Source organism: Pelmatolapia mariae, linkage group LG10_11 (genome assembly GCF_036321145.2).
Source record: "Pelmatolapia mariae isolate MD_Pm_ZW linkage group LG10_11, Pm_UMD_F_2, whole genome shotgun sequence".
In the NCBI taxonomy this organism is placed as follows: domain Eukaryota; kingdom Metazoa; phylum Chordata; class Actinopteri; order Cichliformes; family Cichlidae; genus Pelmatolapia; species Pelmatolapia mariae.
In genome coordinates this window covers 18,736,968-18,760,584 of record NC_086236.1, presented here as the reverse complement: position 1 = coordinate 18,760,584, position 23,617 = coordinate 18,736,968, and the positions used below count along the sequence as shown (strand labels likewise).

Here is a 23,617-nt window from a genome sequence, read left to right as displayed (position 1 = left end):
GCTTAGTGGAGGGTGTGTGTGTACTGAGTGTAAGCCCGCCCCTTTTTTTCTGGTTTCCCCTTTTCTCTCTCCCACATGCGCTCCAACCCAGCCCTCCTTCTCCCCTCTCTCATCTCCAGCTCACTCGCTCTTTCTCTCGCTCCAATTTCGCCTCCTCTGGCTTGCCAATTGACTGCCAGCGTGTATGCTGGGTCTGTGCCTCTAAGCCTAAATGTCCCAGTCCTCTTTTTAATTGCTGGCTCTCTGGACTCGTTCTAAACACAAACAAAGGCACAGTGGAGTGGAGTGGACAAGCATGGGCATGCACAAACACACAAGAAAACGATATTTGCCTGCAAGGAAAGATAGGCTGATACAGTAAGTAATTCTGGGGAAAGATAATAGATAGCCCAAACCAACGCTCTGCTGATGGTAAGCTAGCAGGAAATACTTATCAGCTAGCTAACTTTAAAAAAGTAAAATACCCTGCAAGGCACATGTGGTTTTGATCAGAAGGGTGAAGATATTGCGTGATGGAGTACATGAAAAACGCATCTCTCTTTATCTCTCTCTCTCTCTCTGAAGCCTTTCGCACAAGCTGCTGTTGCTCATGTTATGCTTCTGCTGCAGTCTTGTCTTTTCTTCCATCATTTCTGTATTTACTATTTTATAACCCAGCCAGCATTCTTATTTCAAGTATCAAATAAAAAAGGATTAAGTCTCTTCTGATGTTTTTGACTATTTTCTCAATTTCTCTTTGACTGTTTTGAATATCAGGAAACATGGTGCTGAACCTTTGCAGCCTTCTGAAATGGGTTGTCAGCTTGGATTAACATCATCTACGGTGGACCCTCAAAGTCCAAATCACTGTTGCAGGACTACATCATATATGGGATAGCTATTTGCCTTGTGGTCAACACAAGCGAACACACACACACACACACACACACCTTATAATAAATACTTCATAATTACTGAGACCAAGAACAAGAAACAAAACTGTGAAAGAATTATTCATCAGTGCGTTCCTAATAAGTCATTAAGTACAACTTAATAAGAGTTGCTGATTATTAACTGGGGATAAACTATGTAAGACACTAAATAAGAGAATCATTAGGTAAGACTTAGATCTAACAGCCCACTGTATTTGAGTTTTAATACTGATTGCCTCTGCCTCAAAAACTAAGTGGCAGTAAACAGCAAAAGTTCATTTTGCATCACTTTAAGTCATAAAAACATTAATCATACTCAGTAGTTTCTCAGTACTTGAGCATTAAAAAAAAGAACAACTGACTTTGGAGTAATCTTGAGTATTGTTTTGTACCACTCAATTTTTATGGCTAAAGTTATTCAGGTATAATTCATTTAGAAAATGGGGAATTAGATTGATTAGAGATATTTTAAACCAATTATTCCCTAATGGTTCAGTAATAGCATCTTCTAGGCAGTTCTTTGGCAAACAATAATTATCTTTAAATATATCCTGGATCTGGATTTGAGAAATGATAATGAACAGTATCAATAATGAGGTATTTCCCAATTGGATCCTCGTTTATTCTTTAGTAACTAATAGTTTTGTGCTTTTTTAACCTAATTCATTTAAGATTCAAACAGGAATGCCAAGATCAAAGAGCAGGAAATGCAAAGAAATGATCGTTTGGGCTTTTATGGAGCTAAAACCAGGTTTAGCACAATCAAGAAAGAAAGTAATATCCTTCAGGCATTTTTTTCAAAAGGAACATTTTTGATTTGTCGGTTGTGCGGGAAATTCAGTGGGGAGTTTCATCCAGAACTAGTGAAAGTTTTCCATCTCAAAATATGCTCAGTGTTTCTGCAAATCCCAGTAAGAAAAATGCGTAAATTACTCTACAACAGTCAGTAACTGTCTCTCTGTCTGCAGATAATTTGCTCTTTACTGTCTGACAAAAGAGCTTTTGGAGTTCTTAATATTACCAAACTTTATCACCAAAAACAGAACATTTATGAGGAAAAACAACCGCATTTATATAATAGGCCAATGATCGCTGTTGTCTTTGTTTTCTGCACTGTGAAGTTACTGAAATAGCTGGTGTTTAGGTGTCTAGCATTTATGCAGGCAAACATGTCCGGACAAAGGCCAGGAGAGGTAACAGATCTACCCAACAAAAGGACCTCATACAGTCTCCACAGGGGAAAGAGGGGAGACAGTCACAAGTACAAAGTCACTACATGATAATGCACAGACAACACAGACACACACATGCATTCACAGCACTTTCCCCCCCAGGCACATGATGACATTTCAGCACCTCACTGAGACTATCCCACCGCTGTGCCTCTTGCATAACATAATTCCTTCACGTAGGATTGTATGCATGTACGTCCACTTATGTATCTGTCTCCTAGTTTCCCTGTCTACACATCAGACCCGATTATCTTCCCAGTCTTCCATGTTATCTAACAGCATGACTGGGGAAGGTAGTGTCGTGCTGTGAACTGGTTGAGACAGGAAGTAGCCGGTCCTGGAGGATGAACAGAAACCTGTTCCCACACTCCAACCCAAACATTCCTTTATTGGACTTAATGCAATTATCCAAGGAGTGGGAAGAAATTAGTCAGTAGTTTAATGATAACTCCAAGTTATGTACTGTATGTGATGGCATGTTTGAAAAAGCAGAAAACAGAGTTGGTAAAAACAACAACTGCAGGTGGAGAATGTTATGCAAGTAGAGAAGTAGGGGGGCTCCAAAAACATCAGGATGTTGGGGTGTGTTTTTTTGTTGTTTTGCTCTGTCTGCACTCATCATCTGGTGGGATGCTTGTGTAATAATAACGCACACACAGTCTTCTGTCAGCTGTGTGTCAGAGCTTAGGATAGGGCAGGGTAAATGAATATCAAAGCCAATTGACCAGTTGAGTTTTCTATTGAATAAACACTGGTATGAGCACCACTACACAAGTGTATCTGTTTTTCCCCTCTCTCTTCCAGCCCACCTGAGCTGGCCTTTCAGCACAATAGACTCCACCTTTTGATCCTTATCAGATGTCATCACAGTGTGTATGTGTGGGTGGCAATATCAGTTAAGAGCTGACGGGATGAGATCGGTTTCTCATTTCATGGTTCCTGCCATCTCTGTTGCAAAACATATCATATTGAAATTCATGAACATACTGTATTGGAAAGGGAACAAAAAAAAAGTGCACATCCCCACCCCCAACCCGCCAACATCCACCGTGCCAGATTTGATAAAATCATTATCATCAGCCATGCGAGTAGAACTGTTGAATAATGCATGCATTGCTGGTCCACAATAGCACATTCCTCCTGGCCTTCTACCTTTCTCCAGGAGTCATATTAGCTACTGGTTGCTCTTTCCACTGCTTAGGGTCATAATAGCTAGTCTCTATTACATTTTCCATTAGCAGGGGACATCACTATAAAGACACATGTAGAGCGGTATGTGGACAAAGCATGTGTTGAATAGACAGACACATGGACAAGATGCCTACACAGGAAGACACAACTTCACTCATGAATAGTGACAACAGATTTGACTGACAGACTTTTAAAATAAGGTGAGCATCAGTAGTTAGACTACATGGTTGTCTAGTGATTAACATTATGACACATACACAGGAGCTGCTCATCCACAGAAGCCTGTACCATGAAGCTCCCATCACACTCTGTTTGTGCTGATGTAAATACTGGTGTGTAACCTCATGGCTGAGTTGCTGTGGTTCTTAAATGCTTTCACTTTGTAGCAGTACCATGTGTGAATGTGAATTATCTACTGGGAAGAACTTTAACAAACTGTCTCATTGCACTGGTACCACACTTAAATTCAGTAAGCATTTTAGAATAACCCTTTTTTTTTTTCTTTTTTTTTACAAATGTTTGTAAAGGCAGACTGCATGGCTAGGTGCTTGATTTTATAAACATTTGGCAATGAGACAGCTGAATTCAAAGATTACTGTTCATATCACATACGCTGGATATCTTGGGTTTGACAAAAAATGTGATATTTGTTGTTCAATTTGTCAAGTATACTGGGTTATACACACCCCAACATGCAGCCATGTATGTACATAGAGCACACATACTGTACCTTCACTTGTTTATTTATCTCAGTTTCTTGACAAATATCTTCATCTCAACCAATAAAATAAAAGAAACACTATAAAGATCCACATTACTGGATGTGATGCACATATGCTTGCAATTCTATTTTAGATGCTGCAAGTGAATGAATTCTAGTTCACTGTTATCAGCCTAGGAGCTGATAGCCCCTAGGAGCAGATGGACAAAAAGAGCAAATATACTGGTGAGTTGATGTTAACAATTACTAATGGGCTAGCTGGTTATTTCCCATAGACTGCAAGGTCACACAGTACCACATTAGCCTAAAGCTTTGAGTCTATAATGAATATTCATGTGGGAGAGGTTAGTTCATTACCTGCGGTGTGGTTATCGAACAGGAACATTATATATTGTTCTTTTTATTCTGGTCACTCTCATGTTACTGCTCCTAAACCACTGCTGCACTTGTGTGGTTTGTTAATAGGCTTTTACAGCAAAGACAAACATGACCGTAAGCCCATTGCCTGCTGTCTAAAAGAATGGATTTAGTCATTTACAACATTGTTGTGTCAGATGCAGAAGTGTACTATTTCCACAGTGCGGTTAAATCTACCGGAGACGCCATGAAGTTGAGTTAAGCAACTTTGGATTGCCCAGAAAAGTAGGGTGTTCATAATAATTCTTTGTAAGTGAGACGGAAGCTAGCAACATAGTCAGTATTTCAGTATCTACCTAACTAAAGGTATGAACGAAAGTTACATCTTAATGTACTTTGTTACTTTGATGGTCTGGAGAGTTCAGACTATGTTGAAGAAGACTGGCATATCAAGAACTGTACAAACTCTGTTTTTTGCCCTATATGATGTATCTCTATGTGTGTTTGCACATGTCCCAGTAATCACTACATCCATTTTCCTGAAATATATATATATAAAGAAATAACGGGTAGCTCAAGACTTTTCCACTGTACTGTATATTTTTAAACAGTTTCAAAATCAGTACAAGACAAACATAAACACAGAGGCATCAATGGCCTGCCTTTGAGTAAATTAGTAAATCCCTGATTCCCTTTGTAAATGTATGGGCTGTATTACAGTTAGCTCACACAGCTAGCTCAGTCCATACTAATAAAGCACTCACTGAAAAACACTGGCAGCAATGTTTAGCCCTTAATTAGATAACACACTGAAGTTGCAGTTAGACCCTCACAGCAGAACCACTACAAATCCTTTCCCTGGAGACACTACAAAATCATTACTACACTAAACTAATTTACCATATGTCTTTTTGTAGCTTATACTGAGATAAACAGCATGATAAATTAAACAAGATGGGCACTACAGTCAACATGAATTTATTTTGGAATCAGGTGGGTTTAAGACACAATGGTAGGAGCACGAATGTGGGTTGAGATGAGACTAAAATAGTCAATAAGTGCGCAAAGGGAAAGAAATATGTGTGTTGGAAGAGTCAACAGAGATGTAGATCTTTCTACAGAGGTCTACACGAAACAGGGATGCTTTAATACAGTAGAGACGCCAGTTGTATCCACATAGTAATCCATTAAAATATATACAGGGCACCTGAAGAGACAGTGCATCATTAATAATGTTTAGTCAGGATAAACTCTTCTTAATACTCCAAGATGACTAAGCCAGATACAGAATTAAGTTGTGGGTATCTATGTGCAGTTTTTCTGAGGGATCAAAAGAAAAGAAATAATCACTTGTCACTCAGCATAGCTCAGCCCAGATCACCAGAGTAAATACATGAAATCATACTCACAACCATAATAACCTTCAATGTAAACCAAGAATGGAGATAATTATGGTGATGGATTAAAAAACAATTATGTGGGATAGCAGGACATGGGAGTGGTGAAAACACTGTATTTGTTTCTGTTGTTCTTTTGGCTTACTTCAGCTTTCTTACTTGCGCTTATTTGTAAAATACGTACCAACAAGCGGCAGCAAAAATAATACGTGACGTGTGTGTGTGTGTGTGTGTGTGTGTGTGTGTGTGTGTGTGTGTGTGTGTGTGTGAGCCAAAGACAGAGGGAGCAAGAAAGTGGAGAACAATGCGCCATGTAGGTCTGTCATCTGGGGGAGGAGACAGATAAGACTCTGGCAGGGCTCAGATGACTGTGCACACAAAATAACCTTCTGACCTCGTCACAACCTCATGAGCACTAAACTGCACAGCAAATTTCATCATTTCCACTGCCCCATACAGTCTCACATACACTGACACATACACACACCAGACTGCTCTTTTGTTATGAGACCCATGAGCTCAAACTCTTGTGGGGTTACAACCTCAAACATCAAAAGAGTTCACTACTCATCAGGGACTCTTGGACAAGACTTTAAATGGATTCAGATGTGACATCCTGTCAAAGTGCTAATATGTCACGTAACATGGCTCAGCAAGGTAGATGAGAAAGAACTCAAAGGCAATGAAAGGATGCCTAATAACAGAATAATAAACCCTTACTATAACTGATAAAAACTACAAACATATATATTATTATTTCAGTAATGATTTAGATAGCTAACTGGTAGCTGCCCAATGGAAGCACCTGCAAAAACTTCTCCTACGCAACCACCCAATACACACACACATATGTACCTGTGGCAGGTTAACAAGGAGGATATATATTAGTCATTCAACACTGATTATTATTAGTATTGTTATTGTAAGCATCTCTGCAGTATAGCATTCGGCATGTAGCACTCTGCCAAGAACAGCAGCTAGATTCACAGGCAAGAGGTAGCTTTTTTTAAAAGGGGTTATTTTTTTCTTCTTCTTTTTTCTCACCCACTTACTTCCTGCACTTAATAACACATAAAACACACACATACACACACACACACACACACACACACACATTTCCTGCTCATTTAAGAAATTTTTATGTATGGGTTATTTCCAGGTCAAGCCGCAGAGACAGAATGAGACCCTTTCTTGTCCTCCAGTTGTGCTTGTCTCACTGCATCACTCTTTATCTGTAACACACAGCCATCTCAAATCCACATCATCTAGCCCCAGGTTGCCCGTATTGGACAGGGTTAGCCTATAGTGCTACAGGCAAAGTTTAGTTTCAGCATTCAAGATATTATTGTATAATATGACCATTATTATGAATTTTGTAACGATTAACAAATTAATGCACATATTTAATACTAATGAAATAAATGTTTTTTTGTTCTATAGCATTTTTGTTTATCAATTTGGTGATTGGTGCTAAAAAGCCGACAGTTTCTCCCTAAAAGGATTAAGAACAGTAGCATCTTAAAAGGTGTAAAATCACAGCTTTTAATGCAATCACTGCTGCATCCACTGAGTTTTAGCCAGTTCAGCTAAAAGTTGACAGCCCCAGCAAAAGAAAAAAAAAGCCAGCGAGGGAGATAGGGAAAAGAAAATTGGAGATGAGGTTAAGAGGTTGAGTGTGGGAAAAGGAGGGGAAGGAGAGGGAAGAAGGGATTAAAGCCTCAGAAGGTATAGTGTTGCTCTGAAAGATGACGGGCTGATGGCTGCTCCCACAGGACTGACTGGAGGAGTAATCCCAGCAAATGGAAGAGTTTAACAGTTACCACCCACTGAGAGAGGAACATAGAGACAGAGACAACCCACACTTACACAAACCACAACATGTACACAGACATGCACACATATGTACACGAACAGCATGTACCACAGACAATAAACTGATGCACAGCTTTGGGACCATAGAGAAGCTATACACAAAGACAGAGACCAGTTTTTACTAATGCATTTTGTTTTCTTTTTTACATCTGGATGTTAAAATTAAATCATCAGAAAAATAAAATATATACAAATTTGAACAAGCAGACACTAAATGACAAAATCCTCCAGAGTGCATAGGTGGCAGGTATTGTGCTGTGTGGTGTCAGGTGTCCTCATCGTCTAACTTTGAAGCTTTCTGTATGCATCAGCAAAACCAAGGGCCATTGTGCCCTCAGAAGAAGAAAAAAGGGAAAGAAGACAGGACTGAGGGGTTTTTTCTGCTGCTGTGTCTGTGGCAGACTTGGACTGCTGCAACCCTACTAACACATCGTTTGGTAGGTTTATGCTGTCTCAAATAATTAAAAGTAAAAACAGCCAGAAAAATGCAGACAACAGGAGGCAGACAAGGATGGGATTTAGTGATACTAAAATATGCTGCCAAGCCACTGAAAAAGCCAATATTTCATTTGATGATTTGACACCACAAATAATAAACAGACAACAAATATTATGTTATTGTCCCTTTTTTATTCTGAATAAGTAAAAAAAACATGTAATGTCTCACAACATCAAATGAAAAGTGTTCAGATCTCAAATATCATAATAACATTTTTTTATATAGAAATAAAAGACAAAAACAGCAGAACATTGTGTCTTGTATATTAGATTACTTGTTGATTGTTCTGTTAAGGACATGTTTGCTATTATCATTGTTCTTTGTAGGATCTGTATTGTTCGCATTCAAAAAAAAATGCTTTTACAGTAATCACTGTGGCATTTAAACAGGCGATCTGATGCTGAATTAGTGAATTAGTGAATTGATTTTTCAGTAAGTATAATTAAATGGAAAGCACTGGTCATATAGCTCAATTATGCACCATCATAAAGAGATGGGCCCTCTCGAGACGCTCTCGGTTTCTCTCTTGCTAACGCAAGTATCCGCTGCTTTCGGTCGTGTCACAGCAATGGATGCCGACCTTTACGTGTGTGAGGTGAAGCGGAAGAAGCTGTTTTTCATGTCAGACACAAACTGATTGTTCCTCTTGATACGATACTTTTAAAAGAGTGTCAAATTGCCCTTCCTCTTTACCTTTAAATCGATTAAGTGATCAGAAAGTTTGAACCACAACCTCAGGGTCAGTGGCTTCAGTGTCACAGTTAGCGAGCAGCTGCTGATCCTGTTGAAGGGCATCGGTGTATAATATGTAGTTCAGGACTAACCACTCTATCCACAGGTTTAATTTTAATCTTTACCCAAATGTTGTTTAAGCTGAAGAGGGAGTGTTGTCATAGTAACTATCAGCACAGCTGTGATGTGGTGACAGACATGAGAATGGAGGCCAAGTTTTCAGTATAGGAATATAACCATGTGTGTGATACTGCTTTAATAAAACAGCAAAATTAATTAAGAGCAATAAACAAATAAATGGCTTTCTTCCAGGGTTCGCTCCCTTCTTTTATTCTCTTTTGCTGAAGGGACGGAAAGAATTTCATTCATAATTTTAATCCTAGAGGAATTTTCTCTTCCACTTTACCTTTGCCTATGCTCTATAGGAAGTTAAGAACTCGTCCGGCTGATTTACTGTAAACAGCTGAGCAACTGTAAGCACAGAATTGAATAAAAATACCCTGAAAAAATACAGCAAAGTTGGTTCCACTGACTCACAGACCTGTGTATGATTGGTGGATGGATGGGTGATTTTTCTTCCTATACATCAAAATAATTACTAATTGTATAATTCAAAAATAAAACCAAAGACAAACATGCTGCTGAAAAGATTTAATAAATTAGGATACCATAAGCTCAATTTACATCACTAATCCATTCACCATTTTGGTACTACCACTAACTTTTAAGGTAACAAAATAAAGGAATCTAATGTAACACAATTTATATACATTGAAATGATCACAAAATATCCCTTTACTCTAAATAGCAACCAGCTGATTGGGAGATTAAGCAGCATTTTCTCAACTTACAAAGTTCCCTTTGTTCTCAGTCTGATGGTGCGGAAGTAAAGAGCCTGTCAGGTCAAAAGGGTAGAATTACGTAGACTCCCGGGTGTGTTCAACAGATTGACATAATATGATGCATTATTTTGTGTGTAATGATATCAGAAAGGGTAAATTTTTAATTAGAGTTAATTATGATTTGGTATCGGCTGGTATTCACCATGTTAACTGTAACTGGCTGACTGGCGTACTGGCAAACAAGATGAAATTCACCAGTGGTAATGACATATGATCAGCAGCTGGGTCCCATTAAATTTGATGGTCAGTATTAGCTGGGATCCAGTCACATAAATTGTTATGAAGACTTTGTGTTCATGTAAGAAATTGTAAGTAAATAGTGAAGGAGAATAGAATAAAAACTGTATGGGCCCGAGTGTAATTCAGATGTTGCTTTAGAAAACAACTCCATCAGTTAGTACAGTTAACTAGTTTTGTTAGCAGAGCTTGGTCAATTTAAAAAAAATCTAAATTATACAGCACAAATAGACTGTTCAGCCTTTCTCGGGCGCATATACACCAGCAACAGATTGTTCACCTGAAGCCAGTTGGCAGAATGATGACCCTCGCTCTAGCCATCTCTGTGTAATTGCAGGTGTTTTTGACTCACCTCCCTCAGCAACAGGAGTCCAATTAAAACAAGTTAATTGTTGTCCAGAACTAACAAGACTGGGGGCACCACAAGTAATTAATGAGATAACTTTAAACACCAGCAAGAGATTATTTCTATCCCTCGTGTGCACACAGAGATATAGGACCGAGCGTGAGTTATAGTCCTATGCTATGCAGGAAACACAGCCTAATCATACAATTAAGGTGTAGCTCTGATTAATGGTTACATTAATGTAACAAGAACATACTGCATTTAACTGCTTATGGGTTACCTTTGGCTAATTTGCATCAGTTGATATATATTGGTGCACAGAGGAGGTCAAGTGGTCTTGTATCCTCCTCAAGAGCCAATGGCATATGTCGGTTTTCAGAATGTTACACAGATCTACAACAAAATTAAGTAATTTAATGTCATTTGTTTTCCCCTTGTGTTCCACCTTTCCACCAAATTTCATAAAGTTTAGTTCCACAGTATTTGCTGATTTACAAACAAATAATGAAAACACCTCAGCTGAAGAAGATCAAGCAGAAAAGAAAGTCCACACAGCACAACAGCAAGATGCATCTAAGACTACATGCGAGGCTAAATCGTTTGTAGAGGTGAATTCAGAAATTAACAACAGAAAATTAGTTGCTGATGGAATGTTTGCTTCAGTTTCTTAAATTTTAGATTTTCTGATTTATTTAGTTTTATAATTTTTTGCATTTCTGGAAAATAAAATATTTTGGGGTTTTCAATTTTTGTTTGCACAAAACCAAATTTTAAATAACTCATGTTATTTTCTGAGATTTTATAGGTCAAACAATTAAGAGAAAAATTACCCAGCAGATGCAGCCCTAGTGTTTCTCTTCCAGTTCAACTTGCCTGAGCATATTTTACTTTCCAGAAACGTTTCACAAGTAGATGAATAATTAAGCGAAGCATGGTGAGAAGTGTATAATTTCAGGCTGGATGTTTCAAAGGATCCAAAATATGCGCATATTAGCACAGTAATTTCCTCCTTCATCTCAGAGAGTGTGGGGGTCAGAGCCAAGACTTTCTCCTTTATCTGGAATGGACAGAAACAAGAAGAAAAAGACTGTGAGGGAAGGAGCAGCCACATATATATATATATATACATATATACATATATATATATAAAACACCCATCTCGCCCCTGCGGGCAGTTTATCCTTCAAGCTCGTGTCCTCTACCAGAGGCCTGGGAGCTTGAGGGTCCTGCGCAGTATCTTAGCTGTTCCCAGGACTGCACTCTTCTGGACAGAGATCTCCGATGTTGTTCCCAGAATCTGCTGGAGCCACTCACCTATATATATATTGTGGCATGCAGAGAAATCTTTACGAAGAAGCTCACAGAGAGAGATTGAGCTTGTTATTCAACCCCAAGCTGGTAGGGAGAGCTCTTTATTAAAACACTTGCTTGCGCTACACTGTGCTATACTGTGCTTCGAGGGTCAATAACAGCATAACAGAACTCACTTATGGTACTGCATCCTTTCTCCAAAACAATAACTGTCAGTGACTTTGTACCGCAGTATAAACACAACATTCAAGGTAACAGTTAAAAGTAACGTAAACATAAACAATAAAACAAGAACATCTAAACAGCAGCACATGTCCCAAGGCATGATGGGAGAGAACTAGCTGTTCCCCCAACACGCCACACAATATGTATATATATATATATATATATATATATATATATATAGTGGTTTTTATCCTGCTGGGAACACTTCACACCTGTGCAGGACATCTCATGCACACACGCAAAAGAGTGTTGAATGTATACACACAGGTGCACACAGCACAGAACGAAAGGTCAAATAAAGACAGAATGTAAAGTTTCTCCAGGCAGCAAAACCTTTAATTCACTTCCCCTTTTCTGCTCCTGTATAGACATTTGCTTTGATAACAGCTAATGGGGGTATGAATTTCCGTAACAGAATTCTGTTAGCAGGGGAAAATCTGAATGAACCAACTAGTAGAACAAAAAGGGCAGTGTAATATTTCAAACCTATTCAAATCCATTTATACATGTAAAATATGTGGATAAGTGACAAAAATGTCCCTTTTATTTCTTGTGCTTTGATGCAAATGTCGTGTTAACGGCTGTGAAAACACGATATAGTGACCAGAATGTAAGTGCTGTCTGTGTACGCATTTATATAATACATAAAGCCTCCAAAGCTGCTACTCCATAAACTTTTAATGTACAGACAAGACTTAGTTTCACTTTAACAGTCAACGTCCCAAATATTCTTATTAAATTATGATATATAATGCAATATTTGTTTAACATGGGTTACAAAAGCAATAATCATTGAAAAAGATATGTCACTCCCTGTTTTTTTCCCTTTATGACAAGCAGCATGTGGCTTTTTAACATGATATCAAGAACACTGCATGCTCATGAGGTAGTTCATGTCCTAAAGTACACCCCCACTTTACCTCCTGTCTTAGTTCGTATTCGAAAATAACCTATAAAATAAACACTATTCTGCAGTGCATAAGACTTTAAACTGGTGATTGAGACTATAGATTCATAATAAAAGTCTTTACTGTGGCATTAATTAATTGGGAAGTGATGTTATTCCCATACAGTACTACTTTTTGCACCCAAAAGCTTACCCAACTGCAGCATAGAAATAATGCATTTTCAAACAATTTCACTTTTCAGAGCCAGATTTCATCCATATTTCATATATATAGACTATAGTTACATCCCAAGTATAAGGTAGTATTGGAACAGTAAGCCAAAACTTACAAAGCTAGTATAATTGCACATAAAAGCTTTATAAGAGTGAAAAAGAAACTAGGCAAAAATAATTTGTTCATACCGAAACTGCAGATTTGGATCATGCTAATAGCTAGAGATAAAGCCATCCTTTCTAGAAAGAATAATAAGCATCTCCTTGTGTAAAGGTGCGAGTTATAGCTTCCCAAGGCTATTGCTTCACTGAGTTCAAAGGTCAAACCCATAGACTGCTGTTTGACCATAGAGGAAAAAAGGGTTGTGACATGCTAAACTGAATCCTTTTGCTGTCATTTGTTCATGCCTTGCTGAGGCTGGTCTGCTGGGCTGAAAAACATTTTCATATTAATATTACACAAAACCATGAACCTTAACGTTACTTTTATTAAAGGTTGAGAGCGCAAATGTATATTGCCGTTATAAATATCATGAGAGTATTCAGTGGCTTCACTCGCATGATCACATGACACATAACTCAGAGGTCAGAGGTTAGGTCACAGGGGCCTTGTAATTAGTCTGGCTACAAAGCATAGAATAGCATCATAGCATGGGCACCGTTTATGGCATCTCACCCCTGACCTATGGCTCCTAGTCTCTAAAATATCCCCGTGGTAGACAGTGGTAAACAGTATACAGGAAAGTGAACTTTCACCCTAGAGTACAGCAGAACCTCAAAGGGGAGTTACTATCAATACCTCAACATGAGAATTCAAACTAGAATTAAACTTCTATTTTAATTTCATCGGTAAGCGTACAATGTAGTGCTTAAATCCCAAGAGGGGGAGTGTACCTTAAATCACAAATACTGCAGTTAACGTCGTAAGCCAGCCATCCTTCATTTTTTTAATATTTTGCTAGGAATATGGGAAATAGGTGCTCTGTTTTATTGAGAAACAAGCAAACAAACATGCAAATATATTTTAAAATCCAAAAACAGAATTCAAACAATTCTAACAAGCTTGAACATCAAGGTAGGTAGTCTTCAGGAATAGTACTCCAGGCTTCGTGAAGGACATTCAGAGTTCTTCTTTGGATGTTGCCTGACTTTTGTTCTGTTCTCTGTCAAGATGATCTTTGCAAAGCTGTCTGTTAGGTAGACACAATACTGGTTCATCCCTTGAGGTAGGTGCCTTTGTTGCGCTTCATAGGTTATGTTTAAGTGGCTTAACAAACAAAGAAAAATCCTTTTTAAAGGTAGAAGAACTAAACTGAAAACTGAAAGTGAGTGTAAAAGCATCCAATGTCAAATAAAAAAATTCAAAAACAAACTAAAAAAGAACTTCAGAGAGCTTGGACAGCACTTAAAAGCACCTTGGACACAAAACATAAAGCGATGAAGGGTAGCTCAAGACTTTTGCACAGTCCATTACCAATTTATCGATGATTGCATTTTCATTACGAACCTGAATGTGAAGAAATTCCTTTATACACCAGTTAGGAGACCACAGATCTAAACTAGTATTTTTATTTTCTCAATTCGACAACCAGGAATGGACAAAAGACACAAATGGGTAATGACTGAGAACACAGGTGAGCCCAAAACAATATGCTCAGAGATTAAGAAAACACCCAGACGACCTTTACAGTATCTTCTTGGAGTCCATTTCTCAGTGGAATAGAGCTGTTTATTAGGCAGGGGTGCGGCCATGCGTTTTGTGTGCAATTCATAAACACGAATCTGTTAAAGAAAAGCCGGTACAGGCTGTTCGGTTGGAGTGCTGGGCCATACACGTTCTACTGCAGCCTGGGGGAGTAACAGTAACAGCCCTCCTCCAGAAATGTGAACACACTGGTTCTCCTCTGTGGCGTTTCTAAGCACAAAGCTGGATGCCTATTTAAGAAATACAAAAAAACAAAATCACAAGTACAGTACACTCACTCATACAGACACTTAGGCATGCCAGTAAAGTGTCTGTCCCTCTGCTTAGCTTGCATAACTTAGTTAAAAAGAACTAACTGTGAGTCATCCCTATGTGAACACCAGAGGGAAGGCTTTACTATCACAAGTATGACTGTGTAGATGTGGGTGTGTGGTATCGGTTAATAGGCTGACATCTCGTCCTTTCTTTTCTCATATGATGCACACACAGATACATTCGTCACTGCAACTACTTTAGAAACAAATATTCCTGTAAGACTGGTATTTTGGGGAAGAACATACAAAGCCTCTGAATTCTAAGCAGTTCAGCTTTCAGTGAATGTGCTGACAGCCATTTCTTTATTTGACACTAAAAGATTTCAAAGAATGAGAAGCCGTATAGTGTAAAGGTGACAGTGACAAAAATAAACAAATAAATGAATAAACATAAATCTTCCAATATGATCTTCAATCAGCAGCTGGTTAGAGTCTCTGTTGTTTTTCCATTACGTTCTGTGCTTCCATACCTAGTTTTGTTGGATTCTCCGGCTCCCATGGCCTCCCTACCTCAATGTCAGCTGCATTGGTAGTGTCTATTATTCATCACCTCCACTCCCAGGCTATTTATACCAACTTTTACAGGCAGTCTGTCTTTCTGTTCGGCTGGCTGCATCCATCTACTTGAATAGAGCGATCTCAGCTTACAATTTTAGGCTGCCTCAGAGTTCTTGGCCAGATACAAAATCATTTCAAGTTTAAATGCTTTCCCATTTAAAAGAATATTGCAATCTTAAACCCTGCAAATTCAAGTTCTTTTCATAAAATACTTCGTGCTTTCATTTTTTTTTGTAACATTTCTAGTACCTGAATGTGTTCACTAGCAATATATTAACTATTAAGTAGCAAGCACAGCAACATAAATTTTGTTTCATGTGCCTTGTTAGAGTATATGATTATTCTACTCCACATCTTCAAACCTAAACATTTTATTTATGAATTTAAATTGCACATGCTGCAGCTTGCCTTTGGATTGCTCCCTGAGGCGTGGACTTCACTGAAAGAGCCTCCAATCTCCCATTTACCCACAAGAAGAGTACGGTCATGTCAACTCACATGGGAGCAACTTACATTCAAATGAAAATGCAATTTAAGCAGCCACACACTTGTTATCGGTAGGCAGAGGTGTGCATACTGTCTGAGATAGAGACACTGTTTGTGTCTGTATGTATTACTGTGTGTGTGTGTGTGTGTGTGTGTGTGTGTGTGTGTGTGTGTGTGTGTGTGTGTGTGTGTGTGTGTGTGTGTGTGTGTGTGTGTGTGTGTGTGTGTGGGTGGGTGGGTGCTGGTCAGCATGGGTCACAGCTGTTCAGTCAGGTTTCTCGATGAATGGATGGCCCAAGATTTTTTAATTTCAGCCTGGCTTCCAATGTGATATTTCAGCAGTTTGACACTCATCGCCTGTGTGACATGTACATGAGAAGTTTATATTTACAGGAAATAGCAATTAATAATTTAAAGTAAGGATTTTTTTCCTTCTGTGTAGGTCCTGATCAGCACTAACACACTAACTTGTGGATGTTCGCCTCCACTGATACATACATATTCTTTTATAGTTTCTTTTAGTAAAAATGCACAAACTGTGTGACAGGATTTTTGATCTTAATAAAAATACAAAAGCTGTTTGGATTCATTTGTGCTGGAGTACAAAACCAACAGCTAATTGTTACAGATGACTCACCAAGAGTAAGTGCCCCCTCTAGAGGATGATTGTGGTTATTACACAGTGCAGAATTCAAATTCATCAATTTTATGCGTTGTTACCACTTTGCAGGATTTCCCTGCAGCAAAATGAAATTTCATCTAGAGCAAGGAAATCACTGTGAATTTCATTTGCAGTAACTTTATTGTAAATTAGATTTACAGCAAGATTTTTCATTGAAATTTGCAATAAAGTTTCTGTAAAATTACAGTAACCTGTTAATAGTGTTGTAAATGAGAGGTTACTTAATTTACAAATTATTGAAATGTCTTTTTAAAGTTGCCTGATTTTTTGTTTTGAACTATATTGTAGTGGAACATCTAAAGCTAATATTAAGCCAGTTTTTCCCAACCTTGAAATACCTCTCATTGCCTTTGAGATATTTGGAGATAAATTACCTGCACAGATCCTACATCATCATAGGTACTGGCCATTTTTAACCTGCAACCTTTACCAATCTGTCATATACATCAACACTCTTAGTTTAAATTGTACATTCATTCTTTCATTATTCCTTTTGGGATCAGAAATATTCATATACAAAAAACACATAAATGTGTCTATTGTCTCAGTGGCTGACAGTGCCCCACAGGCCTCAATGTGAGCTTGAAGCCATTTATGTTTATGTTCTTTAATGTGTAGGTGCTCACGATACACAGATTTTGAATGAAAGCCAGGGAACTTCGGTAGAACAAAACAAAACTATTCAATCGGATAGTTATTTGAGGTGAATGAAATACAGTTATAGTTTCAAGCAGTTTTAAGCACCACATCTGAATTTTAAACCTTGAAAGACAATAAGTTCAAGCGCTTTCAAGGGTTTCAATAACCCGTATGAACCCCCCTGAGGTGATGACCTCAAGAAGCTCATCGAAAGAATGCAAAAAGTGTGCAAAGCAGTAATCAAAGCAACAGGTGGCTATTTTGCAGAATCTAAAATATAAAACATTTTGAGTCATTTCATACTTTGTACATTCTCACTGAAGGGTATGTTTGAATGTAAATAGTCATTAAATTAAAGAAAAAAAACATAACATGAGGTCTGTCCAAACTTCTGACTGCTAGTGCATGTCTTATTTTATATTTAATCTTTCTCACTACGTTTCTTGAACAAGCTAATATAAGAAAAAAATTGGAATCTTTTAGCCATAAAATAGTCATTGAAAATGTCAGTGAAATCTATGGTGCCCTTTTCAAATAGCTGACTGGTGTTTCATCCTTACATGTTTTAGAGGATCCACACAGGTTAAAAAAGGGCTACCATTTAACTTCAACTACAAGATCACTCACACACACACACACAACAAACAACTTAGATGAACTATTTATTTTCTTCCGTAAGTATACAATTGTTCATCACTTGTGCGTTACCAATTCTTTGGGATGCTAACCTGGAAACATAAAACCCATTCATACAATTGTCATGAGGAACAAACAGGGCAAAGCATGGCTCATCTACTTGACTGCTGATTAAAAGTCACAGAGAACGGAAAAGGACAAACTGTTACATCAGGTAGCTATATTGGTCTTGTTAAGTGCTCTATGACAAACAAAACTGAACTCAGTGCTTCATGTTCTGTTAAGTTGATTACTGGGTAATTCCAATGACTCCACAGGCCAGACGTCCACCAGCATTACCGGTCTTCAGGCTCTCTTCATTTCCTCCTTTTCCCAGGTCATCAACCTTCTCGTGGATCTAATACAAAGGACAAAAAGGTTTTCATAAACAGTTCTCAAAGCTAAGCCACATACAGTAACTTGAGACTTGCGATCTGGCATATCAATTTCACATATATTGAGAATAAAAGGGAAATGAAAATAAGCAGAATGGAAATTAACAAAGTGACAAAGGACTGGTATTTTTCACTTACCACCATAGTTCTTCCAATGATGGAGTCACGACCTGTGAGGGTGATCACCTTGTCTGTGATGTCAATCTTGGCAACATTATCCGCTCCTGCAGTCACATTCCCCAGGTCTCCAACATGCCTGTTTACAAAGGAAAAACAAAACAACCTTGTTTTAAACCAGGGGCGTCAATGTGGAAAATATGAAGGAGAAAATATGGAATATTAACTGTATTTTCATCGTTTTTACAGCTATTCCTGTTGATACAGGTTTCCCCTGATGATCATTCGTACTACAGCAAAGTAATTAAGTACCAGTTAAAAGACAAAGTTAAAAAAGTAAAATATATAAATAAATAAAAATTAAAAGTTCCCGCAGTTTTTTGTTTGTTAGTTAATAGGTCCACAACTTAATTTATTTTTTTCCTTTTCTGTAAATGAGCAAAAACTTTCTGCTTTATGATTACAGGACAGCCTGGGAAATGAGCTACCACAACCTTTTCTTTAGTTTTACATTTATTTCTTAAAGTGTTGTGCTGACAACATGTCTTTGCCCCATTTACTACAGCATGTCTGTATCAGGTAAATAACTGAAACATACTGTTGAAATTGCACTTCTTTTTCTTATATTAAAATCCCTCAGGATTAAATGTGTAGGTACACTTATTTACACCAACGGAAGGGGAATTTTGCTTAAGATCAACGTAGGCTGCATGTGGCCCTTGACGCAAAATGAGTTTAATATCCCTGCTTTAAATCATCTTAATAACTGACAACACAGATGGGAGGTGTCTGTAATCTTGCAACACAATATTAAACCACTTACACTGCTGCTCTGAGCCACATGTGTAGTACATATTGCATGGATATAATATAACCTACAAAAAAAACTTAAGATTAAAAAAAAAAAAATTTAAAAAAAAAATATCCCATTAAGATCGCTCAAGTCTCTTTTATTGTGAATTTTGTTTACATGATACAACACTGCAGAGTGTGACGATGGTATATGCTGGCCTTACAGTTAGGATTTATTCCACATAATCTATCCAGTTTGAAATGAACTGAGCATATTGTTCGTACGTTCCCTTCTCTGACTTTCCTGCGTTGGTTTCAACTGTCAATTTTAATTATCACAGGTTCCACAAAACTGGTGACATTTAAGCTTTAAGCTGTGTTCCACTCTGAATAAAAACCACATACAGGCAAATCAAAGCTACGGTCAAACCTAGTGTTAATTGACAGTTTTAAGCATCATCCCCTAACACAGACTGCATGCAAAATTATGCAAACTCACCTGAGCTATTCTATATAGGAGTAAATCTATTAAAACCATTTGCAACTTTGAGTGAACTAACTGACAAGTAATCCAGGGGTATTTTTGGCGTCCCTTAGAATGACACAGACATATCACAACAAGGCTCCACCCTTTTTTTTTTTTTTCCATCTTTTTTTTTTTTTTTTTTAAATATTGCTCAAATGTCAACCTCATGTCAACCATGATCTGAAGCTTATTTCAAAGCACCCTACTAAATATTTCAGTCCTTTGTAACCATTTAGATTAACTTTTATTGTAGCCATTGCTGATGAGTAGTGATGGTGCATGAACCCCTGTGAAATTGTTGAATCTTTCTGGCCAACTGTTTCACCAGAAGGTAAATCACACGAAGCTCATTTTAAATTACTGACATTTACTGGTCATTCAATGTACAGCAGCTCTGCTGTGATAATACATATGTGCTACATACCAGTGGACATGTACCTCAGAGATTGATTTGAGAAGATGTGTTATTACTGGGAGGTATCATGTCAAAATCCTCCCTAACTGCTGATATATTTTGGACTTTTTGTTGATCCACAATGTGCATAAAATCTCCTTGCAATTTCGTGATGATCCTCAGAATGACCTCACATCCAGTTTATGCAAAAAAATAAAAAGCTAACTCCCATGTCTTTCCAACAGCTCGAATCATATAACAAGGCAGTCACGCAAGTTGCCACGTGATATTCTAAAGAATACAGGCCTAGGCAAAGGTTTCATTTGGACACACCCACTTTGCTTAACACAGGCCTTGGGGCTTCAGTGTCAGACATAACATTACTACTAATGAGCAATATAATAACTTTTTATACTGATACTCTTCCTTCAGACTGAACTCACCTTTCTGCATCATTAGGCCCACCATGATTCTTGTTGTAGGGATTGAAGTGTGGGCCTGCACTAATGCACCCTGGGTAAGAAAATATATATGAAACATATTGAACTATTGCAAATTTAGTCTAGATTACCTAACCTAGGTGATGCAGTAACATTATCAAATTCTGAAAATTAAGAAATCCAAGTCTCTTTGGATTTGGATCTCTTTCACACACAGAGAAACTTACCGTTTGTGTTGTCTCCAAAAGCATGGACATGGAAACCATGCTCACCAGGGGTAAGGCCTTTGATTTCTCCTGTCAGCTTCACAGGGGCTGAGTCATTCTAGCAGATCAAAAACACAAATACAAAAGAAGCTCTCTAAGCCAGGTGGCTAGAAGGATGGGAATATTGAATGAAGATTACTTCCATTCATGCTATTGAATGGAAGTAATCTTCTGACAGACATTCCTTATAATCACGTAAGGAGAGGGAAAACAAAGCCGGGCTGTAGGATTTGGTGCCAAAAAATTAACAGACCTTTCAGATCTACTACAAAAGGCATACTCTCAAATATAAACCTAAAAGATCTTATTAAGTCGAACTACAACAACAGTAATGTTCAATAAGTTTGTTTTAATGCATGGTACAGTTAGTTTAAACTGCACAATCATGCATTCTGAAAGTTATTACTGGAGGGTGCAATGCATTTTCTACGGAAAGGGACAGGTGATCATTCATCACGTCTACACAGCAGGAAATCTCTTAGAAAACTACCTTTAAACCTCCAAGCACCTTAAGGCAACTGTTGTGATTTGGTGATCTAAATTTTTAAAATGCACTGAACTGAATTCAAATGATTGGTTACAAATATTACTTATACACAGTAATTTACACACAAAGTTTGATTTGTTGTTAATGACCAGTCCGTCTCTTTGATAGTGAACCATGTGTGTTTGACGGTTGCACAGTGCACTTTACCCTTATCAAGAAGGCCAAATAAGCGAAAGGCAACGAAAACAAGGAGAGGCAATGACTCGGCAAAAAAATAATGAGCAAATTCGCGTTTGCTCGTTTTGATGGATCACAATAATATCGAAACATTTTGCCGGCTGTTTCGGAGTTACAGCAAAAGCGTTACATACAGAAGTGCTTGCCTGGTTGGTGAAACCACATCTGGCCGTCTGTTTTAGACTGGCTCTGCAAACGTTGAACTTACGCAACAAACGTCCTTCTTATACAAACAGCCTGGGCGGGCCTTAAAAAACACACCTTTAACCATTAACACTGCACAGGCTTTAGTGGCTAAAGGTTACTGCTATAGTGACAAGCCAGTGATTTCATATAGCCTGTTAAATGCGTGGTTTACACAAGCAACCTACCTACTTTGAAGTGCAGAGTAAACTGAGGTTAATTAGCAACGGGGTGACGTTGAATATGAGACCAGACTGCTAGAAAACCCACGCAAATGTGCACGAACTGTCATTCACAAGCTAACGCGTACCTAGCTAGCAAGCCAACAGCAAGCTAACCATTAAGACAAGCTAAAGAGAGCAGAACTTGGCTAGCTTAGCCGTCGGCGATAACGGTAGCGTTTCGCTTTAAAACGGCTAAATGCGTAGTTTGTGGGACGGTTTTTTTTTCCTCAACTTGAACGAAGAATAGCCCGTCTTACCTCCTGTTCAAAATAAACTGTCCCACTAGTGTCGCTAGCTCCCTTCAAAACGCAAACAGCTTTCAGCACCATCTTTGCAGAACTTTCAGACACGAAACCCAGCCTATGAACGCGTGGTCTTGCTTTTGACAAGCGATTACGTATACTACATAACTAATAGGCGGGTGTATGCTACATCAACCAATCAGAATCAAATAAAATTAAAAAGGGCACATTTTGATTGGTCACTGCTAAGATAGTGTCTTATCAGACAGACGGAACAAAATCTATATAACGACTTTATAAAAATAATTAAATATATGAAATACACAGATAAGTGAGAAATATTAATTTGTTCTGAGAAAGATCTGAGAAAGTTCCCAGTACTTAAAAAAATGTCATATGTATCCTTGTGAGTACTACCAGTCAATAGCCTACTGCGTAATAAATTGGTGACGGTGTAGCCTTTTGTTATAGAGGTGTAGGTGGAGCTAAACGTTTTATGCAGTTCCTTGTTGCTGTTGTTGATATCTAGAGTAATGTTAAAAAAAAGTGCATATCAGTGCATATCAAAAATTGGTCCTCAGTAGGCCTTGAACTATCTTAATCACAACCTCATATAAACAACACAATATAACACATTACAATGTCATTAATATTGAACCAGTGTGTGAAAACCTGAGTATATGTTTATTGCTGCCATAGGAGTTGAGAGTAAAAAATCATAATCAAACTGCTAATCAAATTAAATTGATTAACCGATCATCAGCAAGTGTGAACACAGCTACAAAAGCAGAAATTTTGGCAATATGTAGAAAGATATCAGCAATGATCTTAGAGGAGCATCTGTTGCTGTCCATCAATCTGAGAAGGCGTATAGGGCCATTTCCAAACAAAACCAAAGCCAGCATATCAGCACAAGCACTACACTAACTGCCAAGCACGGTGATGGAAGAGTGATGATCTGGGCACCTTATCACTGCGGGCACCAAGCAGACCATGTGGTGGTACTCCTCCGTGTACCACAGTCAAATGTGAGGCCATCTATGTTACAGCTAAACCTTGAACAAAATTGAGTCATGCAGGAAAACAATGGTCTCAATCACAGCAACAAATCTATAACAGAATGGCTGAAAATGAAAAGATTCGAGGTGCCACAATGGCTCAAAGTACACACCTCAACCTGCCTCAAGTGCTGTGGCAGGATC

General features: G+C 38.1%; 1 protein-coding gene across 1 annotated transcript; it reads right to left on the bottom strand.

The window, feature by feature from the left end:
• Nucleotides 1-18,086: 18,086 nt before the first annotated feature.
• Nucleotides 18,087-22,569, bottom strand: sod1 (superoxide dismutase 1, soluble). The gene is made up of 5 exons (XM_063487580.1): nucleotides 22,431-22,569; nucleotides 21,004-21,100; nucleotides 20,780-20,849; nucleotides 18,646-18,763; nucleotides 18,087-18,470 (listed from the first exon to the last, which is right to left on the bottom strand). Exons 1-5 carry the CDS (start codon nucleotides 22,500-22,502, stop codon nucleotides 18,363-18,365), a joined length of 465 nt encoding a protein of 154 aa, XP_063343650.1. The 5' UTR covers nucleotides 22,503-22,569; the 3' UTR covers nucleotides 18,087-18,362.
• Between the last annotated feature and the right edge of the window lie 1,048 nt (nucleotides 22,570-23,617).